The 19,377-nt window shown below is 41.5% G+C and overlaps 1 protein-coding gene across 3 annotated transcripts in view; it reads left to right on the plus strand.

Annotated features, from left to right (window-relative positions):
- The window catches only part of POGZ (pogo transposable element derived with ZNF domain), a 62,880-nt gene extending 43,503 nt beyond the window's left edge, over positions 1–19,377 (plus strand). For all 3 annotated transcript variants that reach the window (XM_066362507.1, XM_066362505.1, XM_066362506.1), the window contains exons 8-19: positions 1,885–1,991; positions 2,671–3,008; positions 3,381–3,535; positions 9,829–9,929; positions 10,393–10,539; positions 13,744–13,878; positions 13,973–14,145; positions 14,290–14,430; positions 14,911–14,967; positions 15,161–15,273; positions 15,543–15,567; positions 15,694–19,377. In XM_066362507.1, the coding sequence (XP_066218604.1) occupies positions 1,885–1,991; positions 2,671–3,008; positions 3,381–3,535; positions 9,829–9,929; positions 10,393–10,539; positions 13,744–13,878; positions 13,973–14,145; positions 14,290–14,430; positions 14,911–14,967; positions 15,161–15,273; positions 15,543–15,567; positions 15,694–17,365 (3,164 nt within the window). In that variant the 3' untranslated portion in view covers positions 17,366–19,377. The remainder of the gene's footprint in view (positions 1–1,884; positions 1,992–2,670; positions 3,009–3,380; positions 3,536–9,828; positions 9,930–10,392; positions 10,540–13,743; positions 13,879–13,972; positions 14,146–14,289; positions 14,431–14,910; positions 14,968–15,160; positions 15,274–15,542; positions 15,568–15,693) is intronic.

Raw genomic sequence — 19,377 nt, forward strand, 5'->3', positions numbered from 1 at the left:
AGAATATATAAAGAACTTCTACAACTCAACAACAAAAGAAAAACCAACTCAATTGAAAAATGGGCAAAGATGTTGAATAGACCTTTCTCTAAAGAAATATACTATACAGATGGCCATTGAGCCCATGCAACGATACTAAATGTCACTAATAGGGAAATAGAAATCAAAATTACAATGAAATACTAATTCACAGCCATTAGGATGACTTTTAGCCAAAAAGCAAAATAACAAATATTGGTGAATATGGGAAAATTGGAACCATTGTGCAGTGTTGGTGGGAATAGAAAATAGCATGATTTTTACTATTGATGTTGATATTTACTACAAAAACAATGAAACATAAAATTACTGTGTGTTCTAGTAGTTCCAGTTCTGGGTATACACCTGAAAGAATTGAAAGCATAGACCCAAACTGACATTTTTACACCCATCTTTATAACAGCATTATTCATAATAGCCAAGAAGTGGAAGCATCTCAAATTTCCATCAACTTATAAGTGAATAAACAAAATGTGGTATATACATATAATGGTGTATTTTTCAGCCTTAAAAACAAAGGACGTTCTGACACTTGCTACAACATTCATGAACCTTGAGGACATGATGTAAAGTGAGCCAGTCACAAAAGGACAAGTACTGTATGATTCCATTTATGTGAGGTACCTAGAGTAGTCAGAGACTCAACGTAGAGCAGGGGTCCCCAAACTACGGCCCGCGGGCCGCATGCGGCCCCCTGAGGCCATTTATCCGGCCCCCACCGCACTTCCAGAAGGAGCACTTCTTTTTTCTTTCTTTTTTTTTTTTTTTTGTATTTTTCTGAAGCTGGAAACGGGGAGAGACAGACAGACTCCCACATGCGCCCGACTGGGATCCACCCGGCACGCCCACCAGGGGGCGATGCTCTGCCCCTCCGGGGCGTCGCTCTGTCGTGACCAGAGCCACTCTAGCGCCTGGGGCAGAGGCCAAGGAGCCATCCCCAGTGCCCGGGCCATCTTTGCTCCAATGGAGCCTTGGCTGCGGGAGGGGAAGAGAGAGACAGAGAGGAAGGAGAGGGGGAGGGGTGGAGAAGCAGATGGACACTTCTCCTGTGTGCCCTGACTGGGAATCGAACCCAGGACTTCTGCATGCCAGGCCGATGCTCTACCACTGAGCCAACCGGCCAGGGCCTGGAGCACTTCTTTCATTGGTGGTCAGTGAGAGGAGCATAGTTCCCATTGAAATACTGGTCAGTTTGTTGATTTAAATTTACTTGTTCTCTATTTTAAATATTGTATTTGTTGCCGTTTTGTTTTTTTACTTTAAAATAAGATATGTGCAGTGTGCATAGGGATTTGTTCATAGTTTTTTTTATAGTCCGGCCCTCCAACAGTCTGAGGGACAGTGAACTGGCCCCCTGTGTAAAAAGTTTGGGGACCCCTGACGTAGAGTATGGTGGTGGCCAGGGACAAAGAAGAATGGGGAATGGGGAGTTGTTTAATGGGTATAGAGTTTCATTATTGCAAGATAAAAAGACTTCAGGAGATTGCTTGCATAGCATTGTGAATGTACTTAAATGTACATTTAAAATTTGTTAAGAAGTGAATTGTATGTTATGGATATTTTGCCATAATCAAAGAAAAATCCCAAATAAAGTAAAAGTCGTTCTTAGCTCATGGGCCAAACAGAAACTGGCAACTGATTGGATTTGGTTTGCAAGCTGTAATTTTCTGACTTGGCATAGAGTTAGAAGAATGGTAAAAGGAATGCCCTTTATACTGATCTCTCATGCTTGCCTACCAAGCATGCTTGATATGCTTCTCAGGGAGTGTAACCTTTTCCCAAAAGGCCAGTAATATTATCCAGTATCATCTTATTAATCTTGTCAATGTATTTCACTTCTTCCAGTGACTTCTTCCATCCCTGCGTTTGATCTCCAAGATGGTGGCCGGAAAATATGTCCACGGTGTAATGCTCAATTCCGTGTAACTGAAGCTTTGAGAGGTCACATGTGTGTAAGTGATAGCACCTGTGATGGAAATCCAGTTCAAAGAGCTACTACTGTATACCTCCTATTGCATTGAAAACTTGTGAAACAGAGACTATAAAATGACTTGGAAGCTTTTTAAAGGGTTGCTTTAATTTTTGGACTGTTTTAGAAGAGTTATAAACTATGTATTGTCATATAATACATTTAAAGACCCTCAAATAGGTCATAACTTGCAACCTTAATTCCGTAGTTGTGGTAGATTTTGAAACTGCACATGACAGGTTTGTTAGGTACTAGAACTTAAACCAAGTTGGCCTCAGTTCATTTTCTGCTTATGTGTCATTGATGGTTTTAGGAGCTGTTAACCAGTTCCAATTTCTAACTTTTTTGCTTTTTGGTATTCCTATGTAGAGGTTGGAACTTCTTCCTGACAGGGCGCTCAGAACCAGGTTATGCTAGTGAGTGGTTAAAGGAGCTGAAGCAGGAAGAAAAGGTACAAGATAGGATCTTTGGAGTGGAAAGTGGCTGTAAATACATTATACTAGAAAGAGTAACACTTAGAAATGCTGTAAAGAACTGGAGGGTGAAAGCTTGGTGAAACCACCTAAAACCAAACTTACCAATGAATGGTAATGAAGTTAGGGAGTTAGCATACCTAGCCCCCAGGACAACCAGAATGATTAGCTGTCTTTTTTTCTTTGTAGTACTGTTGCCCAGAAATGGTTGAATACCAGAAGAAAGGAAAGTCTCTGGATTCAGAACCCAGTGTCCCATCAGCAGCAAAGCCCTCATCCCCTGAGAAAACAGTTCCTGTTGCTTCCACACCCTCTTCAACACCGATTCCTGCTCTGTCACCACCTACCAAAGTACCAGAGACAAATGAGAATGTGGGTGATGCTGTCCAGACCAAGCTCATTATGTTAGTAGATGACTTCTACTATGGACGGGATGGTGGCAAAGTAGCCCAGCTCACAAACTTCCCTAAGGTTGCCACATCTTTCCGATGTCCTCATTGTACCAAAAGGCTAAAAAACAACATTCGGTAAGTGTTAAAGAGCCTAGAGGTTACTTTAATAAAGTAAGACTGAAATTTTCTTATATGTTTAAATCTTTCTGTTTGGAGAATGGTCCTATTATCCATTCTTGCTAAGGAGTATCATTAAATCAATAGCAATACTATAGAAGGAGATGCTGTTGTAATAAATAAAAGGTAACTTTGGGTAGAGTAAGGGAGACCAGTGGATCTATTTCTACAGAAGTCATAATTTCAAGAATCCTTTTCTGAGTTCCTTAACAGAGGAAGTGAAGGGAGGGGAAGCAAGTAATGTCTCTTCTGATTCTGCTCTCACATGTCTTTAAGGCTACTGATTTTTATATATCTTTTTCTGTACTTTTCCTTTGTGCTATACTACAGATTCATGAACCATATGAAACATCACGTAGAACTTGATCAGCAGAATGGTGAAGTAGATGGTCATACTATCTGCCAACACTGTTATCGTCAGTTTTCCACTCCCTTCCAGCTCCAGTGCCACTTGGAAAATGTTCATAGTCCCTATGAATCAACTAGTAAGTTTGGAAATTCTTAAATTCTAAAGATATACTTAACTCCTTTTTTTTTTTTGTTAGTGTGCACACAAGAGAGAAAGAGACAGGAAGAGAGGAAGACGAGAAGCATCAACTTGTAGCTGTGGCACTTTAGTTCATTGATTGCTTCTCATATGTGTCTTAACCGGTGGTGAACCAGCTGAACCAGTGACCCTTTACTCAAGCCAGTGACCTTGGGCTTCAAACTAGTGACCTTTGGGCTCAAGCCAGTGAACCCATGCTCAAGCTGATGCGCCTGTGCTCATGCCATGTTTTGAACCTGGGTCCTCAGTGTCCCAGGTTGATGCTGTGCTCTACCCCATTGTGCCACCACTGGTCAGGCCATATATAGCTCTTTATTATTGAATGGCACTAGAGGGAGCCAGTTATATCTATTTATATGTGGGTAACTGTAGAGTTCTTTCTGTATTAGTGGTTAATTCTTACATTTTTTTGTGACAGCGACAGAGAGGGACAGACAGGGACAGACATAAAGGGAGAGAGATGAGAAGCATCAATTCTTTGTTGTGGCTTCTTAGTTGTTCATTGATTGCTTTCTCATATGTGCCTTGACCCAGGAGGGCTACAGCAGAGCAAGTGACCCCTTGCTCAAGCCAACGACCTTGGGCTCAAGCCAGCGACCATGGGATCATGTCTATGATTCCACACTCAAGCCAATGACCCCGCGCTTAAGCTGGTGAGCCCGTACTCAAGCCGGATGAACCCATGCTCAAGCTGGCAACCTCGGGGTTTCAAACCTGGGTACTCTGCATCCCAGGCTGATACTCTGTCCATTGTGCCACTGCCTGGTCAGGCATTAGTTAATTCTTTATTTCACTTGCCCTGTTTTCTTTCATGCCTGACTTATGTTATGTTCCGCATAAATTGAGTTCAGTGTTAGATCCTGAATTAATAGGGGCTTTAGGTCAGGACCACTGGAGAAAGATACTTGTAGTGGATTTATTTCCTAGATCCATTTATAGAAGGAGTGTTTATATTTGGACCTTCATTTTAGTCTCCTGATAGGTTTTATGTAGTATAAAAGATAATATTTATTATAAAGTACTTGACAATTCAAACTGTTTTAAAAAAATTGTCATTTCCTTGAGACCATATATGTCAGAAAGGTGATATTGTGAGAGATTAAGCTCAGTCTTCTAGAGTGTTTCTTGTGTCTTTTAAGGGATTTATAGTTTTGTTGAAGACACAAAAATTATGTAAGTATAGGAAAATGTGAGAACAACACAGTATATTTACTTTAAATATAAGCATTGTATGTTTCCCCAAGAGTAGGTAAAATAGTTCAGAGGAGGGAGAAGATCTGTGGCTAGATTTCACAGAAAGTCATGCCTGTGGTTTTAGAGTCTTTAAATACAAGGATTTAGATTGATGGTAAGCAGTAAGAAAAGCTTTTAGGTGATTGAAAAAAGCATGAACAAAGAAAGGCATAAAATCCAGAAATATACATATGATTTGGATGCTTTTGCTGCAAATTAAAAACCTTGACTGAAATAATTAAAGTAAGGACATATATTTTATCATTTAACTGAGAGGGCTTCAAGCCTATAACCTGAGTGTCCTGTTCCTCATCATTTCCCTTGTCTCTGGCTGTCTTAGTCTCAGAGATTACGTTCAGACACAACATTGTGCAAATGAAGAGGAGACCATGTCTTCCTGTGTGTCTTTTCCTGAATCTGTTTCTTACCAGGTAGAATTGCTTCCCTTTAATAACTTCATGGCCCTAGTCATATTTGCAGGGGGAATGGGATTGCCGTGACTGGTTTAGACTAGTACTAGTCAAAGAAATATAATGTGAACTACACATGTAATTTAAAAATTTTTAGTAGCCATTTAAAATAAAGCATTAAAAGCTGAAATTAATTTTAATACTGTAGTATATTTTATTTAACTTGTATCTAAAAGTTATTTTAGCATGTAAACACAGTTTTAAAATTAATGAGATATTTAACTTTTTCTCATTAAAAACAGATTTTTAATATTGTGATAAGTTTGCATGGTGACAGCTGATTGCTAGACTTAGTGTAGTGATCATATTGTAAGGCACGTAAGTGTTGAATCACTGTATTGTATGCCTGAAACTAATGTTACATACCAAGTATACTTAAATTTAAAAAAGTGAAAAATAGATTTTAAAAAAATGTGTCTATATTACACTCGCAGCAAATCTCAATTTGGATTTAACACATTGGAGGTGTCTATGAGCCACATGCCACTGGTATTACCATATTGGACTATGAAACTTTGGACTAATCATTTGGAACTAGAGTGGATATTGAAATCAACCATTATCTCACTATAGTATAGTGGCAGAGTAGCCAGATTGGTCTAGGATAGAGCCCCAAATTCTTCACTATCAGTGATAAGAAGCCCAAATAACTTACCTGTACCTCCCCATAAAAATACCTAACTCATTTTTTTATAGAATCAGGTCACTGGGTCTTTGTTAGTTCATTTATGCACGGACTGTACATAGGACAGGTAAGTTTTTCCTTGATGGAAAGAGGAAACATTGCAGAACCTCAGTGATGTTTTTCTCTTGGCTTACCATTCTGTCCTCCCTGACTTTTAGTTTTTAAGTATCTTATGACTAAAAACTTACACAAGTTAAAATCTAGAAATTATTGACCCAAAGAGGTAAATACCTTTTATATACTTTAATGTAGTGGTTCCCAACCCCCGGGCCACAGACTGGTACCGGTCCATGGACCATTTGGTACCGGTCTGCAGAGAAAGAATAAATGACATGAAATGTTGTCAGAATAACAAATTTAAATACAGCCTGAATAATAAGGACATGCTCATTCCTCCTTTAACTTAGCCCAATAAATATCATAAGTTCGACAATTATATTTAAAAATATCACAGTTTTTACGCTGGTCGCATAATTTTATTTTGTGCATTTATCCGTCCCACCCTAAAGGCTGGTCCGTGAAAATATTTTCTGACATTAAACCGGTCTGTGGCCCAAAAAAGGTTGGGGACCACTGCTTTAATGTATATCAATTTTATTCTTAGATTCTTTTTTAACTTCAATTTTCTTCACCCAAGGCAGATCCTGAATGAAAGTAGCTTATTTTTTAATGTTAATATTTTGGGACCCATTGCTTTCTTTTTAATTTTGAAGAAAAAGGAAATTTTTACTTTTACTTTCTGATGTTTTTTAAATTAAGTTATATATATAATGACATTTTGTTTCTAAATACTTAAAGAAATAAGGATATTTTTCTTTAGCCATAGCACTTCTGTCTAGACCTAACAGTTTTAATCTTAAAACCTTAATATTATCTAATACCTAGGCCCTTTTCAAATTTTCTTAATTGTTCCCAAAACATCAGTGGATCTGTATACTTAGTTATGGTGACAGTGTCATCTTAGTAGCACGGTGCTTTTCTTCATACTTGTTTAAGAGCCGTAAACTGAGGAAGAGTTAAGATCGAAGAGAGAATGCTTTAGCAGGCTTAACCAAGGAAAGGTGTTGGGAGAATACTGTATGGATGAAGACTCCAGAGAGGGAAGACTACCATATTTCCCCATGTATAAGATGCACTTTTTTTCCAAAAATCTGGAGTCTAAAAACTGGGTGTGTCTCATACAGTGGTTGTAGATATTTTTAGCTTATATTTCCCACTTTTTTTGTGCTTGATTTTGCACTCATTGAAGACAGTGATTTGTCATCAGACAAAAATGAGGACAAGCTAATGGATGGGAGTTTTGACAGTGATGAGAAGTTGTGTGAGTTTTATGATGAATAAAACTTGAGTTCAATAACTTTATGTAATAAATTTTTCCCCCCAAATTTCGGGCCCCAAACTTATGGTGTGTCTTATACATGGGGAAATACAGTAATTGATTGATAAATTCTTGGAATAGCCTCACCTGTGGTGGCTCAGTGGCTAAAGAATTGACCTGGAATGCTGAGGTTGCTGGTTCGAAACCCCAGGCTGGCCTGGTCAAGGCGCATTTGAGAAGCAACTACTGTGAGTTGATGCTTCCTGCTCCTCTCTGTGCCTTTCTCTCTCCCTCTCCCTCTCTCTCTCCCTCTTCTCTCTCTAAAATCAATAAATCTTTAAAAAAGAATCTTGGAATGCATGGAGTGATGAGATTGGATGAGCCTTAGAAAGAAAGGCATAAGGACTCTATCCTTCCATAACTTGGAGAACAGGAAGCAGAATCTGTAGTTTACACCTATTTTCTCAAAGTAAGAGACTGATTAGGGCCCTGGCCGGTTGGCTCAGTGGCAGTGTCGGCCTGGCGTGCAGGAGTCCTGGGTTCGATTCCCGGCCAGGGCACACAGGAGAAGCGCCCATCTGCTTCTCCACCCCTCCCCCTCTCCTTCCTCTCTGTCTCTCTCTTCCCCTCCCGCAGCCAGGGCTCCATTGGAGCAAAGTTGGCCCGGGCACTGAGGATGGCTCCATGGCCTCTGCCTCAGGCGCTAGAATGTATCTGGTTGCAACCGAGCAACGCCTTAGATGGGCAGAGCATCGCCCCCTGGTGGGCATGCCAGTGGATCCCTGTCAGGCGCATGCGGGAGTCTGTCTGACTGCCTCCTCATTTCCAACTTCAGAAAAATACAAAAAAAAAAAAAAAAAAAAAAGGACTGATTAGATGTCAAGGTGGTGAGGCTAATGGTGCTGGGAGAGACAGTGTAGGATAGTCACTTTGGAAAATCAGTTAATTCTCTCTCTTGAATGTTTTCCTCACAAGCTTCTTCCCCTGTTGAACAGATGTGACAGGTCACTAGAGAGATCTCTTAAATCCACTGGTACACTGATTTTCTTGGTATAATACGTATAAATCTTAACATGGTATTTATGCATTAGAAATTGCTTTATACTATTGATGTTGTGTGACAGCTGTTAACAGTAGAGCTGATATGTAGGTTGTAGGAAATGCCTTCGAGTTTGATTACCCAAGGAAAGCATGAAGAGTAAGAAAGGGTTGGACAGAAGGTTGGAAAACACCAGTGCTTCAAGGTATTCTAGAAAAGACAAAAACTAATTAAATTTGAGCCAGTTGAATTAAGAGGTAAGGGGACAAAACAGGAGAAAAGATTGTCGTGCACTAGTTACTGTTTCTCAAACATGTCATGCACTTCCATACCTCTATGCCTTTGCTCCTATTCCTTTGGCTTCTCTGACTGCAGACTCCTATTCTTCTTTTAAGGTTCAGCTTGTGTAGCTTCCCACTTTTCCTCATTCCTCTAGGCAGAGTTTTTTATGTCCATATGTGTCCTTGTAGCACCTAATGTATCTTTAGGTAGTGGTTCCAAATGGGTTACAAGACCCTTTTGAGATTAAACACAAAACTTGTGAGTCTGCTTCCTGGAATAATAGACATTTTCCTCTTTTGCAAATAATTTCAGAGGATACCTGGATTTCCTGAGACCTCTTTCCTGGACCCGTGATGAAAAACTTTTCCCTGGGTTTTTTTGTATGTTTGTTTTACTTTAAAGATTTATCTTGACCTCATTTATCTTTGGGGGGGAGGGGCAGGGGTTAGACATTATCCAGTAAATGCTTGCAAAAACTTGAAAATAATTTCAGTGACAGTAAGAAAAATGTAAATAAACCCCCTTTATTTTGCTTATATAATTCAAAATATGTAGCAATTAAAATTTTTTCCAGAAATTCAGTATTGCAGCCTTATAAGTTGACAAAATTGGCAGTTTCAAAGTTAATCTCATATTTGTTAATAGTATAATAACACAGTAACTCATAACAAGGCAATACCTTCTGTTCATGATTCTCAGCTTTTTTAGGATAAATTCTTGAGCAAAAGAATGACATAATACAGCATTTTGAAAAAATTGATTTGATAATAATATGGAAAATAGATATGGTATTAATTGGTGAAATAGAAGGAATTGGAATTCAGCCCATTAGCAGTAGGAAATCATTGGGCTTCTACCAAGTTTTTACCTGTGAGATTGGAGAAGTGACAATTCCCAGATGCATTTTGAAATAATGATGACAACATGGCTATGGAGTTAGAGATAGTACCTAAGTTTTGAGCTCAGAGAAAGGCCAGGGTAGTGACAAGGGAAAGAGTGGGAAGCAGGAGGATAAGAAGCCTGAGCTAGAGACAAGGTTACTTGTTATCAGTAACACAGACATCACGATGGAACCATTTTAAAGAATGAGACAATGATTTTCTAACTGTGGAAAATGAAGATAAAGAATTGAGAAAATTTAATGAGTCAGTAGGATGTTGGTCTTATTTTCAGGGGGACTTACTGATTATTTTTCTTCTTACAGCCAAGTGCAAGATCTGTGAGTGGGCGTTTGAGAGTGAGCCACTGTTTCTCCAGCACATGAAGGATACTCATAAGCCTGGAGAGATGCCTTATGTTTGCCAGGTATTGATTGCCTTGTCCTTGGGGAGCTGTAGCCATTTCGCTCTCAGGCTGAATACAAAGAATTCAGTCATGACTATCGCTGAGTAACTACCATATTCACTCAATTTCAGGAACACTGAGGAGATACAGAAGAGATAGTAAACACAGGTTCTGTTTTCAGGAATACCCATGCAGGAGAAAAACAAAAGAACACATGCATTTACTATGAGTGTCTGCATCCTGAACTGGCCCTTTGGGGATGGACAAAGAAAACTTGACTCCTCTTAGTCGAAAGAACATGAATTCCTCTCAGACTTCTCTGTTCTTCCCCATTTCTTAATTCATGGCTGAATTTATCAAAGCGTAGCCCTGTATTACAAAGTCAGAAAAATGATTTTATCTATGCATTTAAGACATTTTGTTCTCACATTTTAACATTTTGTTTGCTTCACTCTTAGCTTACTTTCCCTCTTATGTGACTCAGGTGTGTCAGTATCGCTCCTCACTCTACTCTGAGGTAGATGTCCATTTTCGGATGATCCACGAGGATACTCGGCATCTGCTGTGCCCGTACTGCCTGAAGGTCTTCAAAAATGGCAACGCATTCCAGCAGCATTACATGAGGCACCAGGTACCAGTCACCAAACAATTCCCATATTCTTATTTTTAAAATCTATAGAAGCTGAGACTAGGACTGAGCTAGAGAAATAATTTTGATAGAGAAGAACATACATGTGTTTGCAAAGATTTATTGAATTTCAGTTATATACATTGCACTCGGCTAAGAGAATTACTGGCAAATAAGACAATTAAATAGAATAATAAAGCATGAAGAGCCTGATGAGGTGGTGGCACAGTGGGCAGAGCGTCTGCCTGGGACGCTGAGGACCCAGGTTTGAAGCCCCGAGGTCACTGGCTTGAGTGCAGGGTCACCAGCTGGAGCATGGGATCAAGCCCTATGGTCTCTGGCTTGAGCCCAAAGGTCACTGGCTTGAAGCCCAAGGTCGCTGGCTTGAGCAAGGGGTCACTGGCCGAGCTGGAGCCCCCTGGTCAAGGCATGTATGAGAAGCAATCAATGAACAACTAAGGTGCCGCAACTACGGGTTGGTGCTTCTCATCTCTCTTCCTTCCTGTCTGTCCCTGTCTGTCTGTCTCTGTCTCTCCAAAAAAAAAAAAAAAAGTCAATGAAGAATACTGTGTTAGGGGAAATACAGAACATAGAAAAGCATATAATTATTCTGGGAGCCTAGTAAGGCTTCCAGGAAGAAGGATGTTGAAGACCCTAAGGATAAATAAGGATGAGCCAAGTAAAGTGGAATAAAGCAGTGTACTCAAAGGCACAGAGCAAGAGTATAATGGCTCAGGGAATTGAAAGTTTAGTGTGAAGTGTAGGGTACAGGGGGAAGTTGGCAGGTAGGGAACAGATCATGGAGAATCTTGTAAGCCATGAAAAGGAGTTTCAACATATAAAAGTCATTGGGAAGCCATTAAAGGAGTGTTTAAATCCTGGAGTGATGTATTCAAGTTTGTTTTAGTTATGATTATACTGGTTGCTCTAAGGATAGTGGATTAGAGGAGATTAAGACTAGATGTAGGGAGAATAGCCAAAAACTTTTTCAGTTTAGATGAGAGATTATAGTGGCTTTTGGCTTTTGAAATGAGCAAAAAGAGGACAGAGTTGAAAAGTATTGACAAGATAAGTGATACTTATGATTTAGGAGTGGTAGCAAAGGAATAGCAAGGTGAAACTAGTGCCTAGGAATTGGTTTTGGGCCATTGGGTGAATGGTGGGACTATTCACGGAGAGAAACACTGGAGAAAGTAACATTGTGGGGAGGATATAAATTTGAGTATTCTGAGTTGACTATCTATGACATTGTGTAGTTGTCTGTTTAACTGGTAGTTGGATATGAAGACCTGGGAGAAAAGCCTGGGTTGTGCAAAAGGTGCCTGGGAATTATCATTATATAAATCCAATGATTTTAAACTTTTAAAGCCATCCCAAGCACTATCCCTGCCACTGAGAATAAGGTGATGGCTTAGGGCTCTCGAAGTCTTTTTTTTTTTTTTTTTAAACTTACTTTTTTTTTTTTTTTTTTTAAACCTTTTTTTTTTTTTTAATTTTATTTTATTTATTCATTTTTAGAGAGGAGAGAAAGAGAGACAGAGAGGGATAGAGAGGAGAGACAGAGAGAGAGAAGGGGGGAGGAGCTGGAAGCATCAACTCCCATATGTGCCTTGACCAGGCAAGCCCAGGGTTTTGATCCGGCAACCTCAGCATTTCCAGGTCGACGCTTTATCCACTGCGCCACCACAGGTCAGGCAGGGCTCTCGAAGTCTTGATTCCCCATGCCAGGACTACATAGTCCTAGTAGGAAAACCAGAGAAGACTCTTGGTGTCAAGGAACCTGGGAGAAGAAGAAAGTATTTTTAAGAAAAGGGTGTAATCAAATGTTGCAGGAAAGTATCAAGGAAGATACAAACTTAGAGGCTGACCTTTAACTGAAGCTGTTTTGTTGGTTAGTAGGCTGGAAGTCAAATTTCAGCAGGACAGCCTGACCTGTGGTGGCGCAGTGGATAAAGCATTGCTCTGGAACACAGGTCGCCAGTTCAAAACCCTGGGCTTGCCTGGTCAAGGCACATATAGGAGTGATGCTTCCTGCTCCTCCCCCTTCTCTCTCTCTGTCTTCTCTCTAAAATGAATTTTTAAAAAAAATCAAATTTCAGCTGGACAAATGAATGAGAGTTAAGGAAATGGAGACAGCTTCTTTAAAGAGGTTGTTTTGGAAGGCAAGGACTGAGAGTGGTAGATCCAGGGCAAGGGTTAGCAAGGGAGAATTTGCTGTAGCTTTAGTTGTAAAATGCTACAAGAAAGGAGGCACTAGGGGAGAGTGAAGGTACATAGAGGAAGCAGAGTGGAGAATAGACAGGTGAGTGTGTGCTTAATGTTCATACGTGGGTACAAACATGCTCATGCTGTCACTTGTAAGCACCCACCCTCTCAGACTCACACCATTTGCACAGTGGTGACTGTGACAATCTACCACAATTGTATTTCTAAACAGTAGCATGAGATTGTCACTTGTAACTCAGCTGAGGGAATACAGCCTCCTGTCCTAGAAAAGAAAATGATAGATACGGATTCTGTTGTTGAAGGACTTCAATGCACAGTAGTCAGAATCCTCAAAATGGACTGTCTCACAGGGAGGCATTTCTGTATAGATTAATGTGTTAACAGGAAAAAGAGCAAAGGTGTAGAAAAGTACTATCATTTCTGTTGTCGAAGAAAGGAAGAAAAGGGAGGTGGTATTGGAGAGGCATGTGTTTATAACATGGTTATATGCATAGACTGTCCATGAAGGAAACCCAGGAAACTGGTCAGTTGTTTTTGTGGAAAGGGACTGAGGATCAGAGTTGAAGACAAACTTACAGTGTGAAGGTGCACAGAATGAAAATTATGATTTTGATTTACAGTGTATGTTTTATTGCATTTTTTTTAAAAGTAAGAAAGAACAATGTCCAGAATTAGGAGTGCTGTCCGCATTGTAAAGACAACGTACAGACAGGTAAAGCCTGAGCCACTCATCCAAATTGTTAAAGCAGGTTGGGAGCGATGTGCGAGGGCCTAGTCATCTGGCTTTGAGTCTACCTTTCTTTGGAAGAATGGGAAGTGATGATTCTCACTGGAAGTTTTGCTGTTGTGTGCTTTCTCACTCTGAAATTACCAGCAAAAAAAATGTTAAGACGAGGATGGTTGGCATTGATATACCTTCTCCTCAGGGAAGAAAATTCAGTGGGAACTGTTAAAAGATTCTCTTTTCTCCCTTCCCTTTAGAAGAGGAATGTTTATCACTGCAACAAATGCCGGCTACAGTTTCTCTTTGCCAAGGACAAAATTGAACACAAGCTTCAGCACCATAAAACCTTCCGTAAACCCAAGCAGCTGGAAGGTTTGAAACCAGGCACCAAGGTAAAGGGTTTGTCAACATTTCCTTTACAGGTCTGGAAGAGGAATAGAGATTTTTAGTACCTGATGTCTAATCATTCCTTTCCTTGACTCACAGGTGACAATCCGGGCTTCCCGAGGGCAGCCACGAACTGTTCCTATCTCCTCCAGTGAAGCACCTCCCAGCACCTTGCAGGAGGCAGGGCCACTGACCTCATCAACGGACCCTCTGCCAGTCTTCCTTTATCCTCCTGTTCAGCGCAACATCCAGAAGAGAGCTGTTAGGAAAATGTCAGTGGCTTCTAGAAGCTGGGGGCTGGGTGGGCACAACTATTCCTCATACCAGTGTAATCTGGTAGCCTTTTAGCAGTATCTGCTTTCCTACAATTTGGGAGCCCAGAGACAGTAATGAAAATCTTCCTTGTTCCCTGACAGGAGTGTCATGGGCCGGCAGACCTGTCTGGAGTGCAGCTTTGAGATCCCAGATTTCCCTAATCATTTTCCTACTTACGTTCACTGCTCTCTGTGTCGCTATAGCACCTGCTGTTCTCGAGCTTATGCCAACCACATGATCAAGTAAGTCCCATTTAAACCTGAGTTTCTCTCTGGGAGTTCAGATTCTCCAGAACTCTTTTTATCCCCTCCCCTGTTTATAGTGTGTTTCTCCTTCAACTCTTACAGCTGTTTGTCCAGCTCTCTGAACAGAGTAAGAGTCCAGCCCGTGTTCATTTGGCTTTGATGGGCTGTGCTCTGATTTTATGGAAACTTCTCCTTAAAGTGTGGTTCAAGGACCAACACCATACATGGAAGCTTGTTAGAAATGCAGCCTCTGGGCCCTGTCCCAGGCCTTCTCAGTCACAATGTGCATTTTCCTAGGTCCCCTTCCCCCGTGGGGATTCATATGCACGTTAACAAAAGTACAGGAAGACTGTCCTGGGTTGTGTTGAGGTTAATATGGTTGGAAAGACAACTCTTTTATTGGGTTAGTGTCATTGGCTTGTGATATCAAGTTTAGCCAGCAGAACCCTGTAACTCACACCACTTTTTCTTTCTCAGCAATCATGTTCCACGGAAGAGCCCCAAATATTTGGCTTTGTTTAAAAATTCTGTGAGGTAAGGAAAAATGTATTAAGTCTCTGAATTTTTTATGTTTTTACATTAGATCCTTTTAACTGTTTAGGGTAGACGTGAGTATGGGAATTAACTTGAGAGATAAGAAAGGACACTCCTTTATTAAGCCTCAGAACCAAACTCTGTTTAGGTCATTGCCATATTTGACTCCTGTACTCTCGGCTCTCTTTCTTAGTGGGATCAAGCTGGCCTGCACTTCTTGTACCTTTGTTACCTCTGTGGGAGATGCCATGGCCAAACATTTAGTATTCAACCCTTCTCACAGATCCAGCAGCATTCTGCCCCGAGGTAAGTAGGAGAGATTGGGGTTAGCAGGCCAAGAAAACAATAATAATAAGGATACAGGTACTGTTACATGAGTCAGAAGCATCCCTATCAGGCCTAACCCATTCACTGTTTCGACATACTCCACAAAAGTGGAAGCGTTCTAAACCTGAAGTTTATATCATAAAAGACTTGAGTAGGTAGGAGGTTTGTGTTTTTGATTGAAATCTCATCTTTAGAAGGCTTGTTTCTTCAGTGAGCTAACTTTCTTTTTATTGTCTCATTTTCTGTAGCACTCACGTGGATATCTCACTCAAGGTAACAGAAACTCAGTTCATGGTTCAATTTCTATTTTGCAGTGTGTTTGTTCTTTATTGTTACTACTGTTATTTTGTTTTTCTGGTTAAACTGAGGTTTTTCTTCCTGTCTTTGTTAACCCTTTAGGCATGGCCAGACTCGTGACCGAATGCTTGACCGAAACTTGAAGAATATGTACCCACCTCCTTCTTTTCCCTCTAATCAAGTTGCCACTGTGAAATCTACAGGGCCCACCCCAGCTGAGCCTGAGGAGCTACCAGTGCCCATGGCCCAGGCACTCCCGTCACTGGCTTCCACTGCAACCCCACCACCAACCCCTACCCTACCCCAGCCATTAGCTCTACCACCCTTGGCTACAGAGGAGGCTGAATGTCTGAATGTTGATGACCAGGATGAAGGGAGCCCGGCCACACAGGAACCTGAGCCAGCCTCAGGGGGTGGGAGTAGCAGTGGGATTGGCAAGAAGGAACAGCTGTCTGTGAAGAAGCTTCGAGTGGTACTGTTTGCCCTGTGCTGTAACACAGAACAGGCAGCTGAACACTTCCGAAACCCCCAGCGGCGCATCCGCCGTTGGCTTCGGCGCTTCCAGGCCTCCCAGGGAGAGAATCTGGAGGGCAAGTATCTGAGCTTCGAGGCAGAAGAGAAACTGGCTGAGTGGGTGCTGACCCAGCGAGAGCAACAGCTACCTGTAAATGAGGAGACCTTGTTCCAGAAAGCCACAAAAATAGGACGGTCTTTGGAGGGGGGGTTTAAGATCTCTTATGAGTGGGCTGTGCGTTTCATGCTGCGGCACCACCTGACTCCCCACGCCCGGCGCGCAGTGGCCCACACCCTACCCAAGGATGTGGCAGAGAATGCAGGACTCTTCATTGAATTTGTGCAACGGCAGATTCACAACCAGGACTTACCTTTGTCTATGATTGTGGCCATTGATGAGATGTCCTTGTTTCTGGATACAGAGGTGTTGAGCAGTGATGACCGAAAGGAGAATGCCCTGCAGACAGTGGGCACAGGGGAACCTTGGTGTGATGTGGTGTTGGCCATTCTGGCAGATGGCACTGTGCTCCCCACTCTGGTTTTCTACCGAGGACAAATGGATCAGCCTGCTAATGTGCCAGACTCTATATTGCTAGAGGCAAAGGAAAGTGGCTACAGTGATGATGAGATCATGGAGCTGTGGTCAACCCGAGTGTGGCAGAAACACACCGCTTGCCAGCGCAGCAAAGGCATGCTTGTGATGGACTGTCATCGCACTCACTTGTCAGAAGAGGTGCTGGCTATGCTTAGTGCCTCTAGCACTTTGCCTGCAGTGGTTCCAGCAGGCTGTAGCTCCAAAATCCAGCCATTAGATGTGTGCATCAAACGAACGGTCAAGAACTTCCTGCACAAAAAGTGGAAGGAGCAAGCTCGGGCAATGGCAGATACTGCATGTGATTCTGATGTCTTGCTGCAACTGGTGGTAGTCTGGCTGGCTGAGGTGTTAGCTGTCATTGGGGACTGTCCAGAGCTGGTTCAGCGGTCTTTCCTTGTGGCTAGTGTTCTGCCTGGCCCTGATGGCAACATTAACTCACCTACAAGAAATGCTGACATGCAGGAGGAGCTAATTGCCTCCCTAGAGGAGCAGCTGAAGCTGAGTGGGGAACAGTCTGAGGAGCACTCGGCTTCCACTCCCCGACCCAGGTCATCTGCCGAAGAGACAACTGAGCCTGAAAGCCTTCACCAGCTCTTTGAGGGTGAAAGCGAGACCGAGTCCTTCTATGGCTTTGAAGAAGCTGACCTAGATCTGATGGAGATTTGAGTGTTGGGGTCATGAGGGGGTGTGGAGTCGGGTGGGAAAGTGTGAGGGAGGGTAAAGGGGTTTAGGGAAAAGGGTGCATACCAGGTGGGGTATTTGGTTTATATTTTTAATTTTACGCCACCACTGTCCCCGATATTGATTTATATTTCCCTGTGGATTTGTGGATTATTAGGAGAACCAATAGTGATCATGTCTGAGCCGAGGAGCCGGCCCATTGGTCATTTACTTATGCTAAAAACAGCTTTTTGTGACTTTCTAAGAAAATTTAAATCACTGTGTTTGGTATTTTTCTGACAAAAATCAAGAAAAAAAACCCTTCATGGACAAATATTAAGTTTTTTTGTTTTCCCTTTTACCTCAATTGTATCATAGTACATCTGGGTTTGTTTTACTGTGTGGCCAATGTCTTTGGGCATGATGCTATCCATCTGTTGTCAATGTGAGAACATTTCTGAAGATGGGAAAGAAAAATATGTAGCTCACAAACTGGTTTATTATATATATGGATAAAAAACTTTTTTCATTATGGTCTTAACACTTTTATATAAAAATGAAAATGGAAAAAAAAATCCCCCTGAACTCTCTTCTCCTTTCTTACCTTCCCTCTCCAGAGAAGTTGGTTTCTACAGCAACTCAATATATAAAATATGGCTTTAAAAATGCATGAAACCACCTTCAGTCAACCAGAAAGATGAATAGATTTTTCCTCACCACCCTCCCTCCAACAAAAACACGACAAAACCAATATTCTTTGCATTTGCGATCCTTGGCCCCTTTCCCCATTCTCACACCATCACTCTGGATGAAGGATCATACATGTCATTAGCAAGCAAGAGGTACTGAGGTGATCCCAGAGTGTTAGGGTGGAAGCCACTCCCAGTGTGGGGGGGTCTTCATCCTACAGACCCCCATGGGCAGTCCCGGCTTTGTTGAATGTCATCTTGCTAAGTGGACAGCATGCCTGTTCAAGAGACCACATGTCCTACAGCCAGGAGCTAATTGTGCAAGAAGTGTTGAACTTTAAAAAAGAAAAGACCACTTGTTGAAATCCTGCTTACCTTGTGGCTTTCTCCTTTTGCTCTTAATGCTGAAAGAATCTGACTTGAAGAAGAAATACATGGGGGTGTGCACAAAGAAAAAGACATGAATCTTTATTTTTCACTGCCAGCATCAAGGAAAGAAAACATTTCTCTACAATTTGCATGAGGGATTTTTTAAAAATTGTATGTACTCATGGTTATAAATGGAAATGTACTGTAACAGAAAAGGAGCAAAAATACAGGCCCACCTTTCCCACAGCTACATCATTCTGTCCATCCTGAGTCTTGCAGCAACGTTTCCTTCCTATGAGCCAAGGAGGCAACCTGCAAAGGCTTATAAATGGTTCATCTTTAAAGTGTACATAATGGAACATTTAATAAAATGAGGGGAAATGGGTTTATAAACTTTTTTTTCTAGGTGACCCTGTTTTAATAGGCTTTCACAGACTGGCAGATGCTCAAGATGTGATGGGCCTGGTGGTACAAGTATAACGTTTGTTACCACCTCTTTCTCCTCACTTCCGTTTTTGTTGTTTTAACCCCCAGGACACTATAATATAGTGAACTGGAGGGATCCTCCCATAAACAGCGTGGCCAGCTTTGTGAGCCTGTGGCATCTGAAAACTGAACTGAGCATCCATCTGGGCTTCTCTTCCCCAGCTTTTTGCCTGATGCCATTTTCACAACATAGACTTTCAAATTAACTCTTTGCTTTTCAAAAAGATCAAGAACTATGGTCTTTTCTTATCTACAGTGACCTAATCCTTTTCTTTGGTAGTCTCTGCTATAGCCCAGCCTTAACAGGGTTGGGTTCCTGGCCTGTGCACATTGAAATGACTTTCTTGATGGGTAATTTTTTAAGACCATACTACCAACAGTGGGTCAGCTGGGTTTTGGCCAGGAAATTATCTTTGTTGGATTCTGCCTGCATGGCTTAGTAGTAGAAGGTTTTTTGTTTTGTTTTTTGTTTTT

This window comes from Saccopteryx leptura, chromosome 2, assembly GCF_036850995.1.
Source record: "Saccopteryx leptura isolate mSacLep1 chromosome 2, mSacLep1_pri_phased_curated, whole genome shotgun sequence".
Lineage (NCBI taxonomy): Eukaryota > Metazoa > Chordata > Mammalia > Chiroptera > Emballonuridae > Saccopteryx > Saccopteryx leptura.